Source organism: Corvus hawaiiensis, chromosome 3, assembly GCF_020740725.1.
Source record: "Corvus hawaiiensis isolate bCorHaw1 chromosome 3, bCorHaw1.pri.cur, whole genome shotgun sequence".
Classification (NCBI taxonomy): Eukaryota; Metazoa; Chordata; class Aves; order Passeriformes; family Corvidae; genus Corvus; species Corvus hawaiiensis.
This window is the reverse complement of record NC_063215.1, coordinates 3,910,712-3,936,554: the sequence shown is the minus strand read 5'-3', so window position 1 is coordinate 3,936,554 and position 25,843 is coordinate 3,910,712. Positions and strand designations below refer to the sequence as shown.

The following is a 25,843-nucleotide window of genomic DNA, read 5'->3' as shown; positions in this document are numbered from 1 at the left end:
GACTGGTGCTTTTTGCTGCAGAGATTTTAATTTCGCTTAAGCCATTCATAAGACCACAACCAAAGAGTTAATCAGTTCTTATTTAATTTTCAATTTACTCTGAAATATAAAAAGAAGGGTAAAAGTTTTATTATTTTTTGTTGTATGGCTTAATCTTCAAAACTGATAGGATTTGCTCTCCAAGCTCTATCTACTCTCTCATCTTTCAAGGCTTGAGCACTTCACAAACTATTGAACTAATCACGTACTACAAAGATGCTGAATTTTTGTGTCTAACTGTGTTGTGAGCCTGGAAGAGCAATCTGTGGAGGACCTGAGGTTGTAGCACAAGAATTTCCCTGTCTTCTATAAAAGCATATCTAAGGGCTCATGTAAAATTCACTACAGGGATTCAACTCTCCCCCACCACCAGCCAAATGACAAAATAAATCAACCACTCCAAATCTGTTTTTTAAGATTTAAAGTAAAACTTTTCTTTTTAATTCAGTGATGTTCTGCTCGGAAACACACTTAAATTATTTCCAGTGTCTAAAAGCTTAGAATGGGATTAATAAATATTTCCCTTTTGATTAAAATTAACATTGAAAAAGGGCTTTTTTATTTTTTGTTTTCAACATAACAATGAGCATCCCTTTTGGGATCACTTGAAATTATTGTTTGCTTCAAACCACAATTGTACTCTGCTTTCCACCTAACTTTCACATGGAAAACCTTGAAAGATGGGGACAAAATGACTGAAAGAAACAGCACAGATGAGCCAGGTGTGGGCATGCTTTGTTTTCCCGATAGGAACGTGCAAGAATACATGAGCAAACACTGGGGGAAATCAAATTCAAAACACAGGGAGACCTGAGCCAGCCAACCAGATGGAAGGATGCTCACTACAATCCCACATTTCCAGACCGCTGCTGTCTGCCAGTTGATGTCTGCATAATAAAGGGTCACAGATTCAAAACACCCTCATTTAAACTGATCTGAAATGGGATGCACTTTCCATTCCTGCAGGAAAACTGTGCCCTTGATCCCCTTGACCTCTATAAGTGGCTGCAGATGTACCAATGCTCTTTACCCAGAACAGAGCCACAGCATGGCTCGACGCTGAACATCTCAGAGAGGTACTGGATTAACGGCTCAACCCTGCAAAACATAAGCAACACAGAAAGGATTTGGGGCAGTTAGGGGTATTCTTTTATTTTTCCTTCCTATTGCAGTGCTTTTCATTCTTACAACTCCTGGAAAGCCAAGCACCCACCTGGCACATTCCCTTTGTTTGATGTCACAGTGACAAGACCACCCAACACCTCAAATTTTTCCATGTGGTTTAGAATCACAGAATGATTTGGGTTGGAAGGGACATTAAAGGTCATCTCATTCCAACCGGCCTGCCATGGGCAGGGACACATTTGAGCTACATCTATCACAAACACTCTCTTATCAATTGGCAACTTGTGGGCCAAATTTAGTACAACAGAATTGCCTGTCAAAGGAAGCAAGGATACGGATTTTTTAGCAAGCAGATCCCACTGTAGCTATGCCCAATGCAAGAGCATCAAAAAGGCATCACAGCTGCCTCCTCTCCTCACACCCTCCTGCCACAGAATGGAGTAACTGGAACAAGTGGAAACCCAGACACAAGCTCCTGAAGCCCACCCAGATAAAGGTGCAGCTCTGTTTCTGTCCCATCTACACCTATTTTTTTCATCACCCTCCTTTCAAAAACATCTCCTTCCCTAAAAAGACATCTTAGAGAAGGGGCCTTCCCAATCCTGCAATCCAGCCCACCAGAGAGCAGAGTCCTCTCCTGGGATGACCCATCTCCTTCCAAGCTATCCCTGGAGATGAAGTGATGGTGCTGCTAACAGACTCCAGTACCAGGTGGGATGAATCCCTCTGTGCCATCCCACCAACCACAATTTCTCTCCTTCTGAAGTTCATTAACACTACAAGCAGCTTAAGTTGGTTTGCGAGCAATAAAAACACCTAATTTCTCCCCAATATCGTCATTTCAGGATCACTCCTGGCAGCTGCCATGGCTGAGGAACAAAACTGTGTTGCTTGTGAATGCACTCCTATATCCCAATTTCAGGTCAGCTTTCCCCCACATTTTAATTCATTTATATTACATTTATCTAGGCATGAACTTGAAGTGTCACCTTAGGAGATGGAAATAGCATCATTTAAAAATTCTCCAAACAAAGCATTTTTGTATTGTTCAAACCAGCTTTTGTTTTTCTGATGAAAAGTGTTTCTTTTCTTCTGCTGTTTTCCTACAGCAGGATTTATCTGCATTTGACCTGAATCTGTGAATACCTTTGATTGCCTGAATATGCATATTTCATCAAATCAACTGTTTTTTCCTAAAATGTTTCTCTCCTGCCTCCTACTGATCCAAGGGGAGTTAATTGACTAGCATTAGCAGTTTGCTGACTTGGGTTCCACAGATCAATAAATGCCTTGATAATTATTCATAATTTCATACTACACTGCAGAATTCACCGTTAGGTATGGAATTTGTGAAAAACTCAAACCTTCCTTTTCAGATTAACCCTAAAACACCAAATAGGATGGAGAGTGAAACTTCTAAGGAAAATACACACCTGTTTGAAGCGACAGCAATGCCACTGATGAGGACAGAGACATTGTACCACCCTGCAGGCAGGGCTGGAAGAGTCACATTAACACCACGGTCTGTCTGCGCCTGGATCTGTGGCCATGAGTCCCCAATTTGGACCTTGACATCTGAGCCCTGGTAGTTGGCAAACTGAGATATTCCAATGTGAAGCTCCTCACCTCCTGCAGAGAAAGGAGTGGAACTCTTTCAGTGTTTCTTGCAATGGTTATTTTAGCAGATGTGACTATTGCCTGAGGAAGAGCAGAGTCCCATTATGCCAGAATAGGCCCAGTCTTGTCCATCAGCCCAAACCCAAAATGTTGAAGGTTGCTGTGGCTCTGTATCCTACTCAATCTCTCCTGCATAAGGTCACCAGCTATCAGGGTTGTCTTGAGACATCAGCACAGTGAACTTGGTTATGGCCACCAATAGCCACTCTCAGCCACACTCAGGATAGAATTCAAGTCCTTATTACCATAAGTGTCTATCCTATAAATAGCTGAACTTAATGAAACCCAAATCCAGTTTCTTTAAAGCTCTGGAGCTGAGGGGTTCTGGGTTTTTCTGAATTGCTGATAAATGATCTAGAGCCTGCTTTTCAGCATTAAGGAGCCATGGAACTTTAACAGGAGCCTTCCACAGTAAAACAAAAATTGCCTTGGGTACCTTAAGTCAGATGTGCTTGTCATGGTTTAACCCCAGATGACATCGCAGCCCCACAGAGCTACTCACTCCCTCCCCTGCAGTGGGATGGGGGAGAAAATCAAAAGAATAAAAGGGAGAAAACTTGTGGGTGGAGATAAAAACAGTTTAATGGGTAAAGCAAAAAGTATGTGTGCAAAGCAAAACAAGGACTTCTTTCTCTGCTTCCCATGGGTAGGCAGGTGTTCAGCCATCCCAGCAGGGCTCCATCACACGGAATGGTGACTTGGGAAAAAAAAATGCCATTGCTCAGAATGATTCCCTCTGCCCCCTTCCTCCCCCAGCTTTATAAACTGGTCTGGAATATCCCTTGGGTCAGTTGGGGTCAGCTGTCCTGGCTGTGTCCCCTCCCAAATCCTTGTGCACTCCCAGCCCATTCACTGGTGGGGTGAGGAGCAGAAAAGGCCTCGACTCTGTGTAAGCCCTGCTCAGCAATAACAAAACATCCCTGTGTTATCCACAGCATTTTCAGCACAAACCTAAAACACAGCCCCACACAAATCACTGTGAAGTAAATTAACTCCATTCCAGACACAACCAGCCCAGCTCCAGCGTTTTATTTTCGGTGATCATGGTTCTCTCCCATTTAAGCTGTTGTGTTCAGATGATACAGGATCATCTTTCCTTTATTTGTGCACAGTGCAGTAACAGGAAAGGACAAAGCCAAGAGACAAGGGACTTTCATATCTGAAATTTCTTCTGAAACAGCTTCAAAAAATTAAGGTGGTATCCATCAGTTCAAATAAAGGCATTTTCACTGATAGCTCTATCTGTGGTCAGTGAAGAGAAAAGAGCCTTTATGTCATTCATTCTACTGTAAGACACACAAAAGAGCTGTGGCAAATCCCACCACAGAACCAACTATTTCTCTTCAGTGAATATGCAAAGCATCTAAACAACGAGCACAGGGATGTGTTTAGGAGGTGAATCTCATCCTCCTTTCTCCCTTGAAGAGATGAAGGAGAGAGGAAGAAGCTCCCAAGGAGCAGGAGAGCCTGTACCAAGCTCCCCTCAACTACCTGCTCCTCTAAGCAGGTCTTGGAGCTGGTACTTTTCAATTCTGCATTCACAAAGACTCAAATAAAGTTTGAAAGCCTCAGAAGTTGAATATGTTAATAACGTGAACTCTTTGGACTCTTGGTCAATTGTCAGCTTAATCCCAGATGCCTGGAAGGCATCAGTGTAATTTATTTATTCTTTTTATTATATAGAAGGAAAATTATATTAAAAGACGAAGCCGTGGAGGTTCTGGGTAGGAGATTGAACTCAGCCCCAGCACAGCTCATGAGACACTGTAACATTAAGGAATTCCTTGCACCTGGGCTGCCCGCGGCTACAAAAACCTCCCCTTGGTGCTGTGGTATCTGAATAATATTCAGATGATAAAGGACGTTTTCTCTTATTTATGCATTCTGGATTAATGGAAAATGACAAGGGCATTTGGGGAAAGGAATAGAAATGCTGGGAGTGCACAGAGAATTTTGGCACTGGCAGTCACCTAACCCTGCACATCCCCACCAAGTCCAACCAAACTTGGGGGAGCTTTAAGGCGTTCGCTGGAAAGGTTGCAAAAATAGAGAAAAAAGTCAGATTATTACATTCTTGGAGGAATGGGAGTAGGATAAGTAAGAAAACAGGAATATTTCTGCCTTCCTCCCATCTTCCCTCCTCTCTGTCTCAGATACCAAGAAATTGGTGTCTGTTTGCCACACAGAAATGTACTAAACCTTCTTTCTAAAAAACTTGTTTAAAAGTGAACGTCATTCACCATTTATGCTTTCTATTCCCTACACCCAACCAAAATCCTGGGGGCGAAAATGAGGGAAATGTGAAAGAAAACAAACAAACAACCCCAAATAGAAACTTTCAAAAGACAGGAATGCCAAATACTCCATGACATCTAATTAGGATTTTGTCCCCACAGATTCTGTGAGGTCTATGCTCATATTCTAACGTAACACACTGCAAGGTCACAATGGAAGGAGCAGTTTGGCTTGGAAATGGGAACTAGTAAAAGAAATGTTGCCCATCCCCTGCTTTCAGCAACCCAAAATGCACATGATGCTCTTTATGGTCAACACTTGGATCCTGGAGAAGGACACTCTCTAGAGCTCATTTCTCTTCTCATGGGTGAATCTGTTACTAAGAAATACAGTCATGGAATACCTTGAGTTGGAAGGGACCCACCAGGATCATCAAAGTTCAACTCCTGACCCTGCACAGGACAGTCTCTAGAGTCCCACCATGTGCCTGAGAGTGTTATCCAAACACTTCTTGAGCTCTGGCAGCCTTGGGGCTCTGTCCATTCCCTGGGGAGCCTGTTCAGTGCCCAACCACCCTCTGGGGAAAAAACCTTTTCCTGATATGTAACTTAAACCGTGTATCCCATCACTGAATGAATGGGTGGGATAATTTCAGAGCAGAGTTAGACAAACATGACACAAAAGCATGACTATACTGAACCTGACATGCTGTGGACATCATCCATGCCAGCCTAGGGCAAGCAACTCATTACCTCATGTATGCAAGAGAAAAGCCAATAAAAAACCAACCAGGACTGACCAGGACTAGCAGGAAATATAGGAACTAAAATTTAAAAGAAAACAAAATAAGTGTCAGATCACACTTTATAGACCTAAATTCCTTCTGCCCCACCACTATCAGCAATAACAACCCTTCTCCAGAAGATGTCCAATACACATCTGCAGCCTTTTCACCTGCTATGCCACTTCTGTTCCTGCTCAGCGATACAACTGCAGGGTTTAAGGAAGGATCATATTGGAACAAGTTGGTTACTGTTGTTGACTGGTACCCAGAAATCAGTGTTATGTGGACAGCAGCATCTTCTGTCCCCTAGGAAGAAAGAAAATGTCAGGGTTAAGAATGAACCAATTAAAAAAAAAAAGTTATTTCCGGTATTCCTACATCTCCTATATTAAGTCAGGCACATGGCACTGATGAAACTTTCATATACACCAGACACTACTTAAATGTCTACATTTATGTTGACTTTGAAAGAGCAGCTATGGAGATTTAGAAACCTTAAAACAATCTCAGACTATGCAGGTTTTGATTTGCTATATCCATACTTGTAAATTAAGCTAGTAAATAAAATCCCAGACTATGCAGCTTTTAATTTGTAATATCCTTACTAAATTAAGGAGCTTGCTTTTTTCACTGGTTTTCATAAATCAGCTATTAATCTATTTTTAATTAAGCTGGTCTAATCTGTAGAGTCCACAGTAAATTGTCCCACAGCCAAGACCTGGCTGATGGGCTACCCTTTGCCCTTCCCCTAGTGTAGCTTAGGCCAGGAAAACATAGGAAGGCACGTTGGCTTCTAACTGCTCCCCAAAAAAATGTGGTTTCTTACCCGAGAAGGAGCTTTACATTCAATTCTTGTTGCATTTCTGTCCTCCTCCAAAATTGGGCAAGGCTGGGATCCAAACAACACTGAATTTACCCCTTCCAGATTAGTCCCCCTGAGAGTCACTCTCAGTCCTCCTAAAAAAAACAATTATTCCATGATATTCAATATGTAGGATATTTTAATATGCAAAGGATTCTTTGTTTATAGATGACTAAAAAGGCAGTAGAGTCTGTCAGCTGATCTGATGATGATCTGTTCCACCTTGCTGTGCCTGGCTTCCTGTCTTGCAAGGAAGAGATCCTTCTTGCCTATTATTTGAATTCTCCTCCACGATACAGGACAACTGGGTTTGTTTCTCGGTTTATTTTTTAATGACATACTTATTTAAACCAGCAAGCCCTGGCCTGTGATCTCCCCCTTAGACAGATCCCCAGCCCGAGAATGAAACAAGGAAGGAAGGAAGAAGCGCTAAGAATGGAAAATGAGCTTAACGCAGCAGGTGCTCTCACAGTTCAAACAGCTGCCAAGCTCCCTGCTGTCAGAAAAGCCTGTAGCATGTGTCTAGGAAGTTTGGGATAGAAAGGGGGCTTGGCAGGGCTCGAGACTTGGAGTTGTGAGGGAAGTCACTGAGGGATTCGTTCCATGGGGCACTGAGCAAGCTCAGCTCTCCTTCGTGCCAGACTGAGCCTCTTCAACACCATGCAGGATCATGCCCGGCACAAGCCAGACTTGTGCTTGATCTTTCTTCAGCATCCAATTCCAAGGTAAAGAGTCAAGGTGTCCCTTTGCTTTTCCAAGCAACTAGAAGACTCAGGGGTATTTCAAAGAGAGATTGGAAAGACAACAGGAGCGGGCATTAATGGCAATTCTAAGCTGGAGTTTGTGCTTTGATGCAATTCAGAGAAACTTTAAAAAAAAAGGAAACGTTACTTGAAACTTAGAGCTTTTTCTCTAGTTCTCAGCCCTGCAGAGTTTTAAGATTATGGCTGAACAGACTGCTCGGACAGGTACTAATTAATGCAGTGTATTAATTAATGCAGTAATTAATGCAGGAGAATTATTTGTATTTAATAGCATGGCTATATTGTAAACCTACTGAGCTTTTATCCCTCTTTTCACATGTGATGCAAGCAACCTTCTATGTTAAGGTAATCATATATTAATGGCAGAATCCCTTGTACACTTTCCTAAAATTACCTTTTCCTGCTAATTCTTTAAACTACCAGAGAATTACAGAAGTTTCATCTTGATTTCCTCTGGCTGGCAGTAAATCCAGGCCAACAAGAGCAATCAGATACATTAACAGCAAGGTCCTGCTCTTTACTGGAACATGGGAGTATCTTTAGAAAGGCATTCCATGCTTCTAGAGTTAGGTCATGGGGATTCCCCAGCATGGCACCACTGAGACCAGGGATATTTTGACAAGAGGGAGCTGAAGCAGCAAAGTACAAGGTGCTTCTTGCCTTCCCATCTTCTAACATTAAATTTGCAGAGTCAGAAAGAGCAAGAAGTGAAAACTGAATCCGCTTGTCTAATGAGAGAGCTGTCAGATAAGGAGCTTCAGATTTAGAGTTCAGAATCCACGAGTGTTGTGTAAAGACTGATGCTCTTAAGTTTTGATATCTACATTATATCTATATGCAGTGAAATACTGCCTGTGTGCACTTTACGATGAGATTGAAGAGAGGTATTTGAAATGGGAGAAATTAAAAACACAGATGGAAGCTGTAATTCTTTCCAATTATAAGCGTTCCAGGCACATGTAACGTAAGATAGCATTATGTTTGCTTTCTTTTTAATGAGTGACAGATCACTGTAATTGGGAGAAGGAGTGGATTTGCCAGCAAAGGAAAGAAGAATCAAGGCCCAAGCATTAAAACTTGCCATTGATGGATTGTTTTTAGAGTTTTTTAGATTCATTTGGGTTGTCCATTAATTAAAAGTGATTCTTAACCTTAGTGTACTATATGATCTAGTCATTAGGGAAAAAAATGGTAGTAAAAGAGTTAGAATAATTTTCTTCCCATGCACCAAAAAAAAAGAAAACAACCCAAAAAAATCAACACCAGAAAAAAAATATAAACAACCTCCCTCCCCCCAAAAACAAACAAACAAACAAACAAAAAGAAAACCACAAACAAATCCAAAACCAAAGAACAAGGCAGCCATAACTTCTAGCTTAGGAACCCTGTGTTATTCCAAGTCCATCCCATGCTCATCATCCATGGAGAGGTTTACAGGCCATCATTCTTTTTCTCTGGCTGATCCAAGGTGGCCAAGCATGGCACAATCAGATCTCCAAGCCATGTCTGAGCTGCAGCAAGGCCAGTACTGCTCTCAGTGGTGTTCATTACCATGATCTCAAAAATGAAATGAGGAGATTCCCAGAAAAATAACTGGGTGACCTTTGCCTTTGTCAGAGTAGACCTGGGCCATGCTGTTTCTGGTGCATTCCTTGCTGCTTGAAAACAAGGGATAATCTGAGACTATCTCTCACTGCACAGTCCAGGTGTATCAAGAGTGTTTGCCACATTTCTCATTGGGTTGACAAGATTCATCCCTCTTGAAAAAAAAAAACCCAACCAGAAAAGAGAATTCTTTCCAGCTCTTGTCTTCAGGTATGGAATTTATCACTCTTTATTTCCTCTGCTGTTTCAAGGAGAGGAGGCATAATGGGAATGGAAGGAGATTCAGTTTAGCTTTACCTTCTCTAAGTTTCTTAGCCTTGTGCCTAAACACAGGCGAGTCTTCCATTTTATTCCTCAGAATATGAATTCACTTCAGTGGGACTGGGATTAACCAGAGTTCAGCCATTTCACAGTTATAGAATCATGGATCGTTTAGTTTGAAAAAACCCTCCAAGATCATTAAGTCCAGCCAGTAACCCATCACTGCCAGGCCCACCACTAATCCATGTCCCCAAGTGCCACGTCTACACATCTTTCAAATCCCTCTAGGGATGGTGATTCCACCAATGCCCTGTGCAACCTGTTCCAGTGATTGGCAACCATTCCACTGAAGAAATTTTCCCTAATACCCACTCTAATTAGGCCAGATTAATTCAAATACTGCAAATCTACATGTGACATGGGTATGGGAGGATGAGTATGAAACACTAATGATTTGCTGAAATGAATATATGTGCACTTGAAATACAATTCCCAAACAAAACTGTTTGGGAAACTGGTTGCCTGCACAGAGAGCCAAGGGAAGTCTGTCAGTCTTTAAGAAATTTTTGACTGTGTTTTGGGTCACACACAATGTGTCCAGCCATAAAATGTCTTCTTCAGGTGAAAATTTTGGTAGTGAGAGTACGGAAGAACCAGAACACGCCATGACAAGGAAGAAGCAGGAAGCAGCTCCCTTGGAGGGTCCACACCTACCAATCTCTGAAGTCGAAGGAGGTTCAACAGCTCCCAGGACTGGCTCCACTGCCAGGAAGATCCCTTGTCCTGTGGTGCCATTGAGGGCGAAGCCGTGAGGTGTCACCAGCAGTGTCACCAGGTAGATCCCGACCGGCAGCCTCGGCACCTGGCAAACCACTTCTGTTTGATTCAGAGTTGTGATGAGGCAGCTCCTGTTGTTCACCTCCACCTGCAGGGCCGGCTTCTCCTCTCCAAAGCCAGCTCCTCTGATAACCACTGTGGCCTGGGACCCTTCACCTGAAGGAATATAATCATCAAGGTGCCTCATGAATTTTGGCATATCAATGCCCAGAATTTAATTTCAGCCAACAGTTAAAAGTTTTTACCAGCTTCATCAGGACGTCCTAAAAACTACACCACTGGTGATTTCTCATTGTCTCATGTAACAGCAATTCCTGCCTGTCCTTGTCCAGCTGTTAGATGTTTCCTTAAATTTTTATTAAAAATAACTTGAGCCAAGAGATGTCTTTTGCTTTGGGCACCAAACCTGCCATTGTTTCTCTCCCCTTTATGCCTCTCCCATAGAATCACAGAGTAGTTAAGGTTGGAAAAAACCTCTGAGATCACCTCTGTGCTCACCCCTAAACCATGTCCCCAAATACCACATCCACGAGCCTTCTGAACCCTTCCAGGGATGGTGACTCCACAGTGCCCTGGGCAGCCTGTTGCAGAGACTGACAACCCACTCAGTGAGGAAATTTTTCCTAACATCTGTTCTAAACCTCTCCTGATGCACATTAAGGCCATTTCCTATCATCCTATTTCTTGTTCCCTGTGAGAAGAGACCAAGCCCCACATGGCTGCCCCCTCCTGTCAGGGACTTGTGGAGAGCAAGAAGGTCCCCCCCGAGCCTCCTCTTCTCCAGCTGAGCTCCCGCAGCTGCTATTCAGCAGACTTGTGCTCCAGACCCTTCTGAGCTCCGCTGCCCTTCTCTGGACACACTTGTACACTCAGCATGTCTGGAACTGGAGCTGATCCTAAGTGACCCATAAAAGTGCAGCTTCCATAAAATCAAAAATTTCTAAAAGGATACCCATACACATGAAATCATCAGCACCTGGAAGATCTTTTTCACAGAATTTTTGCCATTTTGTTCAGACAGCAGGCCCCGTTACCTGATGAATACTCCACATCTCTGACTATGGGTGTCAGTTCCTGGCTGAACTGGAAAGAGCATGAGCCAGAACAGTTTGCAAGGACATCATTCACCATGACCACCACCTGGGGACAGAGGAGAGGGTTACCTTAAAGTTAGTAAGGGAACAGAGGTGTTTTCTAGAGCCACAGCTTCCTGATAGATGCTGGTAGCCACCCTGAGCTACTGAGAGCATGCAGTGTCAGAACAGGGCACAGACAGAGAGCTGCTCACCTTGCTGCAGCCTCACTAAAAATTTAATTGCACATTTGAATAGCAAATTTCTTGGGTTCATTCAAGGCACAGCAGAGCACAGCTTTGGATGCTGCATCTCCCACCATCCTGGGACCCACACCTCCTCAAAATCCTGTTCTTCTAGTCATCCACTGAAGACCGTTCTTGCCTTTCCCCAGTTCTTCCCACTTTGCCTTGGGAACAAGTTTATTATGTTTAAAACACCCTGGAAGACTGATTAAAATGAAACCCACAATGTGTCTTCTCAGCATGCAGCCCTCAATTTTATTTTTTGCCCCTTGTTCATGCCAAAGGAAAAAACTGGGCTGTGACCTTGATTGTCTAAAAGAGATATCAAGAAATATCGCTCCTGAGATCTTGATATTTTAGAAGAGTCAACTGGCAAAGGATAGGGCATAAGATAGCCCCTCTTTATCTCTCTCCAGATATTAAGGGTGTGCCAGGAGAGTACACCAATGCCTGCAAAAAGAAAAGCAACTGTCCCAAAGAAGTGCAAGGAGCACAGAAGTTGCAAAGCACTCTGCTTGAATAGAGACACAATAATTAGAGGGACACTTTTATACTTGCGCTAGCAGCAAGCCAGAATAAAGCTTCAAAAACTACCAGAAAATCTGTTTGCTGGTGGTGGTCTTGTTTCACTGGGGCTGTTTGCGGGTTTGTGCAGCACAGATGGAAAAGATGTCATAGGTGGCTGAGTCACTGGAAGAAAAGCAATTCTCATGGCTGGGAACCAGGCTCATGAAAAAAGCAGGAAGACTTGGCCCCAGATGTTGCACAGCTGGGCTTGAAGTACATCCAACATCATCACCCTGTTATGGCCACAGTGCCTGTGAGTCTGTTGGAAACAAAGCCAGCAGCAGCCACCGTTCTGCAACATCTGAGAGCAGAGCTGGAAACACATTTGTCCATCCAGCAGACCAGAATGATTCCTCCTCCAGCCAGGAAGCCCTGCTTTCTCTCTTTTCCTACTTGGGGAATTGAGATCCATGGAGGCTCAGGACTTGCCTAACTCACAGATGAGTATCCCAGCAACCAACTCATTTATTTTGCCCATCAGTGTTGCAGGTGAATTGTGTCATTCCCAGTTTGGTGGCCAGCACCACAGGACCCACCAAGAGTGGGAGTTCAGAGGTTGTGTCACCCCTTGGTGACTGCCTCAAAAAAAATGAATTGTCCTCCATCACCCATGATCACCATTCTCAGTACCTGCAACAACTCTTGGAGGCAAATCCTGCTCCACATACCAGGCAGCAGAATGTGAGAAATTTATGGCACAGAACATCAGATTCCTGAAAGGATTTAGTGGCAGAACAAGGTACCCCAATACCTGTGAGACCCCTGGAGCTACACAACCCTGCTGAATCAGTGGGGAGTGTGAGAGCTCAACTCACCTGCGTTTGGTTATGGGGGGTGGCAAGCATGTCCCCAAATATTGGTCCAATAAACACACCTCCATCATAAACTACACGAGTAGAAACAGTTGGCTTCAGGCCAGTGAGATTTTCGTCAGAGACCTGGCAAAGATCAAGGAATTTAAGTTTCTTATCTTTTTCTGTTCTGTGATTTTAAATTAAAACAGAATCTTTACATGCAAATAACTCCTGGAAACTTCTTCTCACCCTTCTTCCATGAATCACATCTCTGGGTCTAAATCTTCATTACTCAAGGTTTCACAATACCTCCCTGTTCCCACCCTCACCTTGCAGACAGGGAGATGGCAAACTGAGAAAAAGATATTCAGGAGACAGATTTACAAATAAACTTTTAGTACTCAATTATATAATTTGGAATTAGGCACAGAAAGAGCTTCTCAAAGACATGACTTTAGGTGAAACAAGGGCCTGTGCAAGAGCTGAAGATGCAGCTCAAACTTTTTTCACCCTCCAGGCCAACATCTTGAGCATTGGAACTCACTGATTTGTTGAAAATAATGTCACACTTTTAGGAGCTGAATATCCAAAGAAATAGTGTTCCCTTTTGAGGGAGGAAGAAGCCCAGCCTGAGTCCTTACTCAAAAAGATCCATCTGCTTGAAGCAAAACTAGCATGACAAATCTTGGGATGGGAGAGTGTAAAGTGAACCTTTTCCTGAGGCTTATGAGAGCCAGATATGGAACCAGACAAAATAGTTCTCAGAAAAATACCTTCTTGGCAAATAAGTGATGCCACAAATCTGTGATGAGCTTCAGTTACTGTACTGAAACATTATTGTAGATATAATTAATGAAGATTTCATTTCAGTATAGCAGCCCCTTTATTATGCAGAAATTACATTTAAGTCTCCTGGTTTTGAAGTGAAGATTCAATCTAATTTCTTCTCCCGCAAGAGTTTTTTTTTTTTTAATGATTTAATCTGCAGTTTTCTTAAGCTGCTAGTCCAAATAGGAAGGTTGTCTAAATTTCCATGATGTCTTCATAAAAACAATGATTAAGAGAGTGAATCAGCAAAGGCCAAAGACATTGAATGGGGATTAAAGTGGGGATTAGCAAAAGAAATTACTGTACACTGATAACATTGGGCAAGTCCCCAGCAGTTTTTTTCCAAGTCAGTGTCCAGACACTTTCATAGCACGAGCTGGAGTCTCTGGTCACAGTGAAGTCACTGGTGTTGAAGAAGGGAGCTGTAAAGTTATCCACATTGTCCTGCAAAAGCCTGCGGAGCTGGTGGGCGGAAATGTGTACTGAAACGTCTGCAAAAGACATTAGGGAGCAGTGGATATCTCCCTCTCCAGGAGAGCACATCTGCCTGCTCCTAGGAAACGAAGGGGTTTCATTATAAGTGCAAGCCTGTCCGTGGTTCAAACCTCTGCAGCTGCCAAAACAGTGAAATTTATTGGACCCTAAACACCAAAAGATCATAGAATTATAGAATAGAACTGTAGAATGATTGGGATTGGAAAGGACCTTTAAAGGTCATCTAATCCAAGCAATGAATCCTAGACCGGGTTGCTCAAAGCCCCATCCAATCTGACCTCAAATGTTTCCAGAGATGGGGCATCTACCACCTCTTTGGACAACCTGTGCCACTGTTTTCCCACCCTCATCATGACGAAAATTCTTCCTTATGTCTAATCTGAAGATCATCTGCACTATTTAAAAACAACCAACCTGGCCTGGAGCACACCCAGGGATGGGGCAGCCAAAACTTCTCTGGCTATTAATTCTTCCCTTGGCTTCCTGCTCAGGAAACCCAGGCCCTGACTTGCATCTTCCCTTACCTGGTATCACTGTATTGGCCAAGTGGATGTGGAAGGTCCCTCCAAGAGCTGGGGATGACTTCTGCAGCCTCTGGATGGTGAGGCTGACTCTCACATCCTCCGTGGAGACGTAGAGGTATCCATGCTCCTCGGAGCCCTCCCCAAGCACTGCACCTCTGTGAGACAGAGAGGGGGTCACAGGAAGACATCAGCAGTGGAGACCCCCACTCCTGACACTCCTGTGTCAACCAGCAGCTGAGGGGCACCTTTAGGAGCAACACTCATGAAGGATTTAAAGGAAATGCACCCAGGCCTCAAACAAAACTGGATATTCCCAACTTCCAACTGCATTAGGCAGGAAATGCAACAGCAGAAAATGATGGAAAATGACCTTTTAAAATTAATGATGGAAGAAATAATTTAAACACCATCAAGCACCGGGGAGTGCTACCCCAGTACTGGTGTTTCTAAAGGAGCAGCTCAGTGCAGCCTGGACAGCATCTGCAACATAAAAGCAAAAACTATTTCCCATTTCCCCCTGTAATCTCCTCGAGTCCATGAAAATTTCAACTCCCCTGAGTAACAGGAAGATTCCATATTGTACAATCATTAAGGTTGGAAAGCACCCCTAAGATCAAACCCAGCATTACCAGATCCACCATTAAACCATGCCCCCACACACCACATCTGAACTGGAGTAATTCATGTTCACCCGAAGTCCACTTTCTAAAAGTTAAAATGTTTTTCTCCTTTGCCACTAAAATTCTCGTGTTTCAAGGGGAAAGGAGTCTCTCTGTGGTACAAGATGCCACCGTGTGTTAAGCGTCTGGATAACAAGTGGCTTCTGGAGAGCAAATCGCCAGACAGTAAAACCAAAAGAATCACTGAGCTCTTTGTACAGCTGGTACAAGATTTTAGACAATTTTCCTGTTCCGACAGGAGAAGGAGTTGTGTTGGATTAAATCACAGTCCGTGCTCAGTGATGAGAAAGAGCCAGGTTTGTTTTGAGGATTTCCAAAGACAGTGCTCAGCCCACTCATTTTTAAAGCTTGTGCTGATTCCTGCTTTTCTCTGATATCTTCCTCTGTGAGATGGAAAAGTCCACCCATGCCAAGCACCCTTTTTTATATTGGTGGGAGGTACTGTGATCAATCCACCTCTTAATCCTCTTTTTATTAGCTAAACAGGTGGAGCTTCTTAAACCTTCCTTTCCTAGGCATTTTCTTCAGCTCCATAATGATGCTCATGGCATTTTTTTCCCATTTTTTTCTAAATACATTTGAAAAATTTGTTCATCAGTGCTATTTTCAGCATTGCAATGTCAGTCTTCAGGCTCCACACAGGAGTAAAGACTTTTCTTCTTCCTGCTAGTTACACCTCTGGTGACACATCTCAACAACCACAAACATCCGCCTGTATTCTCATCCCTGTCCTTTCCTGTTGGTGGTTTGTGTCAGGATACTACATTTGACTCAGCTGGATACAATCCAACCTTTACAGGACTTATTTTCTGCCAGTGCAAACTTTTAATGTTACAGTCTCTGATCTAGTTAGAGACTATGGCTCCGATTCCTCTGTCATTGTTGGGAGGAACAGAAACCTCATCTCAGCAAACAAGGACACCTAAGGTGGATTTCCAGTGCCTAATGTGGGAATTGGTGTCATTAAAGCTGTTATGGAAACACCTCTGGATGATCTTCATCCACTGTTCCAGAAGAGCTTAGATTTCCTTCCAGTCCTACATCACACCTTGGTGACCCACGGACATCTGACACCCCAAGTTATCTCAAACTTATCAAGCAACTCTTGTTTTCAGCAACTGAACCCAGCTGAAAACCAGCTCCAGACACGCTGGGGGAACTGCAAGAGGTGTTACAGAGTATTGAGATGAGCTACTCGCTGTCCCTACCTTGGGGAGAGAAGGGGCACACTGGCACCACAGCCAGACACCCTCCAGGACACGTTGTAGGTGGGAGGAGACCCCACCACAGACACTGCTTCAATTATCCTCCCTCCTGGCCAGGGAGGTTTGGGATCTCTCTGAGAAACTGAAAGAAAAAACACAAATATTCACCAGAGCAAGGAGAGCAGAGTTGACTGTGCCCAGGTTTTTGCCATTTCATAGCTGGAAACACCTGCTTGGGGATTTTTGGTTTTCAGTTATATTTCATAGAATCATTAAGGTTGGAAAAGGCCTCTAAGTCCACTGTGTGGACCATTCCCCAGCATTGCCCAGTCCACCACTAACCCATGTCCCCAAGTGCCACATCTACACATTTTTGAACCTCTCCAGGTTCACTGTGGTGATTTCACCACAGTCTGATCCATTATTTATTTTCAAATAAACCAAGAATATTGATATTTTGGTAATTCCTTCTTGACTGCTGTCACCAAAAAAAAAAAGTTCAAGAAAATAAAATTATTTTTGTGCCTGTTGCGAAATTTCCCTTTGAAAAGGTTTTATCCAGCTTTATTGCTATAGATTTAATGGAATATCCTGGGGAAGAAAAAACCAAAAGAGATGCCTTTACCAATCACAGCTCTGTCAGCAATGATGAGTTCATCAAGATAAAATGATCCAGGTGTTTCTTTTTGCAGCACAGGGCTCTGCAAGTTTATCTGATGCACAAATACTGGGGAATTGGCTGGGAGGTCCTGGAGAAGCACAGAGAGGGTCACACACCTCTTCCAGAGGTCAGTGCAGGTGAATGTCCAGCTGGAAGACACCAAGGTTGGGACAACAATCGAATTTGAGGTGATTGTGAAGATTCGAGGTAATACCAGCTCCTGTTGTTATTTCTACTCTAACACAAGCCAAGCCACATGCTCAGTGGTTTGTGATCACTCACCATGTCCTTGTTGGGTTTTCCACAGTGAGAAATAAGGATTTAGATCTCTGCTTATGTTTCCACCCCTGAATCACAAGAGTGGGATATGGGAATGACTACACCTGCTTTATTTTTGGCAAAATCCCACAGTGGCATCAGTGACCTCAATGGGGGTCAAGCCAGAATTCAACCCCTCAGCTCTCTCCAAGTTCTTCAGACACTCCTGATTTTTTTTTTAAGTCTGCCTGCCCTAAGCTTTATGTTTTCTACCCTCGGAATTTGAAGTGAATAAAGAAAATCAAAGGTTACACCAATTTTCAAAGCTTCCAAAGGGTGGAGGAAAAACCAATCAATTCTCTCTCTTACTGCAGAAAATCTACTGGGAAAGAAACTTGGAAATTGATGTCCTCAAAAATCTTCAAGTATGCCTGTGTATCACTGGGATGAGATACTGCATGTAGCAAGAAACATGGAAATTTACTCATTAAATCCTCGAAAAAGTACGAAAACGCATTCCAGGAATGCCTCTGCAGGGACAGAGCTTTTGTCAGATTACTCCAACTGAGAAATTGTTCCTATATAAATAAGAACTTCCCTCAGTTTTCCCACTGCACCTTCTTACTATGCAAAATATAAACTCTGATAACTAAAATTTCCTGGATACCTTTTAGAGTTGGTTTCATTGAAGTGCCACAGGCAGGTGAGGTTCCTCCTCACTGGACATGAAGAGACATTGGTGTAGGACACTGAGAGATGAAAGATGTTGCTCATATGGCCTTTATGTGCAAAACACGCCTGCAAAAATGGGGAGAAGATTTTCACCAATCAAAACACAGGTAATTTATATATAATGTACATGGGAGATGAAGGAAGATACCCTGTGTGAATTCTGGTTTAACACTGGGTTGTTTGGCCTGGGGAAAACAGAACTCCACGGAGACCTTAAAGCCTCTTCCAGTGCCTAAAGGGGCTCCAAGAGAGCTGGAGAGGGAATAACAGCTGTAGAAGATGGTTTGTGGCACCAGGAGTGCCACAACATGGCATCAAACTGACCCCTGGGGCTTCCCTGAGCTTTTGGGTTCATTCCTATCAAAAGTAGGAGATGAGCAGGAAAGTGACCAATAATGGACCACCAAAATAACAAAAGGTTTTTTTCCTTTTGTCAAGAAGTGGTCGTCCCTGCGTCTTCCACCTTTCCCCAACACCATCCCATTTTTTCCTTTCCCACAGCAAGGGTTGTATCCCCAGGAACAGTCAACAGCCAGGTGTGTTAAACAGTATTTACATCTCAGAGATACAAAACCACTCTCACACCCAATAAAAGATGCTCTGCTCTGTGCTAAGACATGATCCTTTGTAGATTTGGGGCAATTCTAAGCAGACCAGAAGACTTTATGTTGTCAATTAGACTCTGAGCATTCAGTGCCCAGTGCGAGCTGCTCGCTGAGAACAGCGATTCGTTAAGAGCAGCCACTCACATGTGTGTATTCAGTAAGGTCATATCTTGGTAGTGCTGGTGGGGAAGTTTTCACCAGCTGGCTTGGTCTGTGGATGCTGAACCTCCCACAGAACGGCTCAGTTCCACTGACAATGTGTCCTGTGGTGATGATGTTCTTCATATCTGACATATGAAAAACAAGACAAGGAAATGAGAGGTTTCAAAGTGATTCAGAAGACACCAACTCAGACAAAATTCATGAAGATACAGAAAGTGGGTATCCAAAAATTGTCAAACAGTCCTACTCTAAGTATTCTCCTGGCAGAGTTCAAGAAGTGTTTGTACAACACTCTCAGGCACAGATTCCTGGGGTTGTCCTGTACAGGGCCAGGAGCTGGATTTGATGATCCTTGTGGGTCCCTTCCAACCCTGGATATTCTATCATGATGATTACTATACTGATCATGTTGTTTTTCATGCATACACACAATGAATAAATGATAAATATAAATGCATCCTTATACCCATTAAAAGTGTAAATTTACTACCACTAAAAGTTTAAAGAACATTTATGTCATAAAAGCAGATCAATTCTCACAAAAAGTACTGCTTATTTGCCACAGAAGTTCCCTACCTTCTTTCTCAAAACCATGGCGAAAAAGGATTTTAGCAGAATTTGGCTCCATTTCACATCTCACTGAAAGGAGTTCCTCTATTGCTGTTTGCACCTTTAAAAGAAATTAAGAAAGTGAAAAGCAGCCAGTTACAATCATTTCAGCAGAGACTTCAACACACACATCATCACTTCATTTTTTCACCAGCCAGGGATCGGTGGCACAGCAGCTCTGAATAAGCAGGTAGCCAAATATTACAAGAATAAAAATTTTAAATAATAATATAACAAAATTTATCTCAACAGAGTGTAAACTTTCATGTCTGACAGCTTTCAGGGGTGTGGGACATCCTCAGTCTAATGACTGTCGTGGAGCCATCACTCAGGGTCACTCTAAGATTAAAAAACAGCCACATCAAGAGACTGCGGGCTGTTGGAGAAGCCAGAGCCATACAGCACACATCTGGCATTAGAGAAGTCCAAAGATCTGGATCAATGCAAGCCCAAGGTATCTGGGTGTTGTGATACGCTTAGAATACACCTGGGAGTCAGTGTTCACAAAACAAAAAAAAATCACATTGTAAGACATTCTCAGTTAAAAAAAAAACACATAAAAATAATTTACCCCTATATCACATTAACTTTATCTCAGCTTCTGGGCCAAATCTTAACTTCTGTCAAGCACCAGAGTTCCACCAATTCCATCCCAGCAGAGGACCCTGTGTCTGTGTTTAACAGCACCTACCTGGTGAGCTGTAGCATTTGTGGGGATCATTCTCAGCATGTTATTCCAGGAGATACTGAAATAGCCTGTACCAGACACAGTCAACATCTGGTTAAAAAAGAGAAGCAAATAAAGAAATGAAAACAGATGCAAACTGCATGAGACACACACTTCAAACCTGGCATCTTCTGCTGAAGAGGATTTTACAACCAGCATTTTGCCTTTTTAAGCCTCTGTAAACCAGGGATCCCTTCCAAGAGTCACTTCAGCTACTCTTGAACTGCTCCTGTCCTACAAGGAACGGGATTCTTAGATTAACAGGAGCACAAGGGGTACATGACCTGTGCAGCTGCAAATGGTCCTTAAAGCTCCCGACCTTCAGGAGTTTCACCATTAGGAAAAAACTTCCCTCACTCCTGAGGGCTTACACACACCCACTAACGTATGTAAAAACCACAGACAACTTCAGCTCACAATGCTCTTCTCATCAGCTGTCTCAGAAGGTTGAAAACAAGGTGGAAACACACATTTTTTCACATCTAGCACCAACAAGGCAGTTGCAGCACTGACCTGCACTTCTGGAAGTCGCAAGGCACGAGCCCGAATTTCGTGCCTTTCAACGCAGTAGTTGTTCACCACATCGGGGTTCAGCCACGTGTTGTGTATCTGGACTCCAACTCTCATCCCCTTGCTGGGTGTCTTTCCATGATGCAGCGCTTCCAGGTAGTACCTGGAACCAGCAGTGAGCTCAAATTTCTGGGATTTTGGCTGCCACAGTTCACTCCAGTTCTTCACCCAGTTCTCCGACCACTCTGAATTGCCAGCAGGGAGAGAAGCAATTCTCACCTGTGTGCAGAACATCCAAATCACAGAATCATAGAATGATGTGGATGGGAAGGGTCCTGAAAAACCATCATGTTCCATCCCTTGCCACGGGCAGGGACACCTTCTGCTATCCCAGGTTGCTCCAAGCCCAGTCCGACCTGGCCTTGGACACTGCCAGGGATCCAGGGGCAGACAGAACTTCTCTGGGCTACCTGTGCCAGGGCTTTGCCACCCTCAGAGTCAAAAATTTCTTCCTACTCTCTCTCAGTTTGAAGCCATTAAAGCAGTTGGTGACCTCTCTCCAGCCACAAAAACATTTAGTCCAATGCCACAGCTCCAAAAATAAAAAAAAAAAAAAAAACCCAATATATTTGTGTTTATAACTGATAACCGTGGGTTGATGGCTGACAAATTCCTTCCCATTATGTAGGAAAAAGCCACAATCTGAAAGAGCTTTGGTTTAAGGTTCAATATCACAAAGAAGATGATTCTTATGGCTCACCCTAGCACTAGTAACAGTTCCCCAAATAACTTTTCATGTATAACTTCAGTTCAGACAGAAATGTGCTGAACTAACAAAAAAAAGTCTTCTAGAAAAGACAATCAATGCCTCTGGTTGCAAGAGTGAGTATTTTATGAGCTAAAAGCCCGAAAGGGTTGATGTAAAATATCAAATATAATCACACAGATTTCACTCTGCAATACATTTATAAGAGACAATAAACCAATCCACACTGGGAAAATTCCTACTTGTTATCACCTTAATTAAAACCCTTTTCATCCTCATTTTTCATTTTCATTTCATCTCATTTTTCTCTGCCGAGACTAATACCTTCTGTTCTGGATCTTGGGACAAACTTAAGTAGAGAGATGCCTGCCCATCTGCCTGAATCCAAAAGGTGTAATTGTTGGTCTGAGGAGCCACAAAAAAACCACGGAGTCTGGAGCTAAGCAAAAAGAGAACATCCATAATATACAAGAGTTACAGCAAAGAAAACCCCAAAACAACAAACCATCCCCACACCCCACCTTCACACCTACACAGAGTAACAAGAAAACATCTTTAAACCAAGTTTTAACAAAACAAACCTTGCTATTTTAAAGCTGAAGTAACCTCAAAATGACCCGATTTCACATTAAATGTCAATTGTGCCTTACAAAAGTTTCAAAAAGGAAAGAAAAAACAGCTCCATGAAACCAAGTATGATTTTGTTGGTGGCCACTTTAGTGCATTTCTTCTCAAACAAGGTCTTAACCCTGACCATGCAGGAAAAAGCCAAAACCACCCTCAGAATCAAACAACAAAAACAGAGAAGTGGTAGAAAAATGTAAGAATTCATGCACATTGTACAGTCTTTCAAGGTCATATCTGAAGAGGCAGTGGGAACCAGCACAGTTCAGGAATTTATTTATTTGTATAAACTTCACCTTTGCTGCCAACATCAGCCGAGAATCTGCCCCTCCACATCTGGCCAGAGTTCCAGCCCAAAATGGCCTCAAACTGGAGCTCCTTCTATTTCCACAACTTTTTTTTTTTTTTTTTTTTGGTGGTATTTCAGCATATCTAGGCCAGGTAGAGCAGAAATACTGAGGGAAGGCAACAGGAGGAAAAATAAAGTACTTCACTGCATATTTTAAGCTTCAAAAGGACCTGGGAGCAAAGGGTTTTCTTTGATTTATAGGAGCTATACAGTGAGGCTCTGCTGTAAAGAGCTGTCAGGTGTTTTTGCTGCACCTTACACTGCTAAAGGTGATTGCCATGGCTTCGTCTCTCTTTAAGATCACTGAGTACCTGAAGGACTTCTTTGCCCCAGACAGAAACCTTGCTGGGGAACTGGCATTAGGTACAAACTGCCATCTGTATCCAGGACCTGCTGCTGTCAGATCAGAGGCATCATCCCAGACTTCAAAGAGAAGCCCTCTGTTTCCTAGAAAGTTAAAACAAAAGTATTCTCAGCAGCAGCCAGCAGAAATCCCAGAGCACATGCTGGAATCAGTGGTGTAGGAGGCAGGCCAGAGAGAAAATTTTAATAATAAATTGGTTCTGTTTGTGGGGTATTTTGCAGTCTAAGGCAGAACACAGATCTCGCCTAAGGGAATTTGTTTTACCTTGAAATCCTCCACCAGAAATAACAAAACTCTGCAGAGAGCAGAGCATCCAACCAGCTCACATGTCTGCTCTTGCAGGAAAAGGCACTGAGGTGACCCACAGTCAAAGTTAAGCCTCATTTTATGCACTACAGTCTCCTGCAATGCTCCACTCGAGGAGTGCCCCAGCAGCCTCTGCAGTAACTCCAGTTCAGCCATCCTTCCTCTAAATATTATTGAGGCCTTTTTCTGCTCATTTTCCACAGCCCTGCACACCAGTCTGACAATCCTCCCACCATCTCCTGTCTGCACTTGGTGGGGTGAGCTCTCCACCTTGGCTTTCCTGGCTATAGAATCACAGAATGGTTTGGAAGGGACCATTCAAGTTTATCCAGTCCAACCCCCTGCCTCGAGAAGGGACATCTCCAACTAGAGCAGGTTGCTCAGAGCTGCACCCAAACTGGCCTTGAATGTTTCCAGGGATGGAGCATCCACCTCCTTTCTGGGCAACCTGTGCCATGGCCTCACCCCCCTCATCGTAAAAAAAATACCTTCCTTAGACTTAATTTAAATGCACACCCTTTTAATTTAAAAAACATCACCCCCTGTCCTATCACTACAGTCCCGAATAAAAGTTTATCCCCATATTTCTGAAAGCCCCCTTTAGGCACTGGAAGGGGCTCTCAGGTCTCCCTGGAGCCTTCTTTTCTCTGGGCTGGACAACCCCAGCTCTCTCATGTATCTTTCCTCATAGCAGAGGTGCTCCAGCCTTTGGATTATTTGTAGTCCCCTTCCCTACCCACCCCAAAAGAAACTGGCTTGATGTCAAAGCAGACAATCTTTTGGAAAGCCCTGTTTCTTGATTGCATTCAGCACCAAAAGGTTTCTGCACTGCATTTCTGTGTGTATTTGCTAGTTTGGAGCTTCAGTTGAACACCTTACCTGGCTGGGGGACACCAGGTCTCCTGCCCTTGCCAACAGGCCCAGTGGTGCATTTGATTTCCCAGGGAGAGACGTGCTTGACCTTACAGGGAACACCTGCCAGCCGGGAAAGGAGACAAATGTGCCATGGGAAACTTGGAAACACAGCTGAGCCACAGCATAAACCCATCTTAGAGTCATGGAATGGTTTGCGTTGGAAGGGACCTTACAAACAAGTAGTTCCACGCCTTTCCATGTACAGGGACACCTTCCACTAGACCAGGTTGTTCTGTTGGAGCTCCTTTAGGTGCTCCAAGGTCTCCTTGGAGCCTTCTTTTCTCCAATCTGAACAGCCTCATCTGTCTCAGCCTTTCCTTATAGTAGAGGTGTTCTATCCCTCTGATCATTTTTGTGTCCCTCCTCTGGACTCACTCCAAGAGATCCATGTTTTTCTCGTGCTGAGGACCCTGGATGTGGTACTCTGGGTGGGGTCTCACTGGAGCAGAGAGGCAGAATCCCCTGCATCCACCTTGTTCCCAAAAGGGTCCACACTTTGCTGCAACCCTGGGCTGGTACTACCAGAAAACAGAACAGTTCTTTCCCACAGTCAGAAAAACTGGACCTTCCCAGGGGTGAGTCCTACAATTCCCACATTGGTATCCCTGAACATCGCTTGGGGTTTGTGGTCAGGGCCAAACTGGAATTAAAAAAAAATAACAAAAAAGAAAACAACAAAAAAAACCCCCACATATTTCTTCTGTTACCTGCAGCAGTGACCTGCACTGGCTCCTCAAAGAAATCCCCGGTGACAGTGAGATCAGTGCCCCCTCCCAGGCTCCCTCCAGCTGGGAACACAGATAATATCTCTGCAAGGGAAGGAAAAGGAGGATCTGAGCCTTTCAGAGGCTAATCCCAGCCCCATTTCTGGGAAAGCCTGCAGTGCACTTGCACTGCTTCCAGCCAGAGAGGCTCCTGTGAGTGAAACCAGCATCTCACTGATCCCTTTTTTTGGCAGCCTCTGTGATGACACCAGGAATGAACAACATGGATAATTTGGCCACATGACAGGGGAAACACTGCAATGCTTGGGCTGTTACTCAGCAGTGGCTGCATGTGTCATGCTCAGATTGCAAACTGCTCTATTCCATGCTATCGAGGAGCTCTGCAAAAAAAAACCAACAAAAAAAAAAAAAAAAAACAGAATTAAAACTGTTTTAATCCTTTTGACCTTCTCTGACTCACTTCTCAATTTAGCCCTGAGGTTTCAATGCTACCACACGTTCCAATCACCCCTCAGACTTCAGGGACAAATGGAGGGAGCTGAACATCTGAGTTTCCACATCATGACCATGAGATCCTTTCAGGATTTTATCTGTTACAGTTGTGCCATTCCACAGGAAAATTATTTTTCTCTTTCATGACATTTACCCACTTTGCGCTCATGTTCTGATTTAACCACCCAGTTCTACTTGTATAGCTCTGAAAAAAAAAAAAAAGACTAACAAGAAAAAGGTGAGGGATTTTGGCCTATACCTGCTTCTTTTTTGTTAATTCATCTGGTATTGAAACATTAATTGGACAATATTGGCTGCTGACTAGCACAGTACCCTCTATGGGGCAGATCTAGAAGATCTTTCTGCTTGTGTTCTGCCCACAGCCAACTGCATGCAGAGTTATTTCATTTTACTCTGCCTTAAATTGTAAATAAAGAC

At 43.4% G+C, this 25,843-nt stretch overlaps 1 protein-coding gene across 1 annotated transcript in view; it reads right to left on the bottom strand.

Annotated features, from left to right (window-relative positions):
• Positions 1-25,843, bottom strand: part of PKHD1 (PKHD1 ciliary IPT domain containing fibrocystin/polyductin) — a 244,172-nt gene that overhangs the window by 206,566 nt on the left and 11,763 nt on the right. The window contains exons 12-31 of the mRNA XM_048299521.1: positions 24,896-24,997; positions 24,153-24,248; positions 22,915-23,050; positions 21,955-22,069; positions 20,868-21,143; positions 20,319-20,405; positions 19,595-19,688; positions 19,001-19,143; positions 18,187-18,317; positions 17,226-17,410; positions 16,604-16,742; positions 14,716-14,870; positions 14,003-14,187; positions 12,890-13,012; positions 11,224-11,329; positions 10,067-10,345; positions 6,687-6,817; positions 6,031-6,166; positions 2,598-2,793; positions 1,070-1,137 (exon numbers count right to left, since the gene is read on the bottom strand). Of these exons, the coding sequence (XP_048155478.1) occupies positions 1,070-1,137; positions 2,598-2,793; positions 6,031-6,166; positions 6,687-6,817; positions 10,067-10,345; positions 11,224-11,329; positions 12,890-13,012; positions 14,003-14,187; positions 14,716-14,870; positions 16,604-16,742; positions 17,226-17,410; positions 18,187-18,317; positions 19,001-19,143; positions 19,595-19,688; positions 20,319-20,405; positions 20,868-21,143; positions 21,955-22,069; positions 22,915-23,050; positions 24,153-24,248; positions 24,896-24,997 (2,883 nt within the window). The remainder of the gene's footprint in view (positions 1-1,069; positions 1,138-2,597; positions 2,794-6,030; positions 6,167-6,686; positions 6,818-10,066; positions 10,346-11,223; positions 11,330-12,889; positions 13,013-14,002; positions 14,188-14,715; positions 14,871-16,603; positions 16,743-17,225; positions 17,411-18,186; positions 18,318-19,000; positions 19,144-19,594; positions 19,689-20,318; positions 20,406-20,867; positions 21,144-21,954; positions 22,070-22,914; positions 23,051-24,152; positions 24,249-24,895; positions 24,998-25,843) is intronic.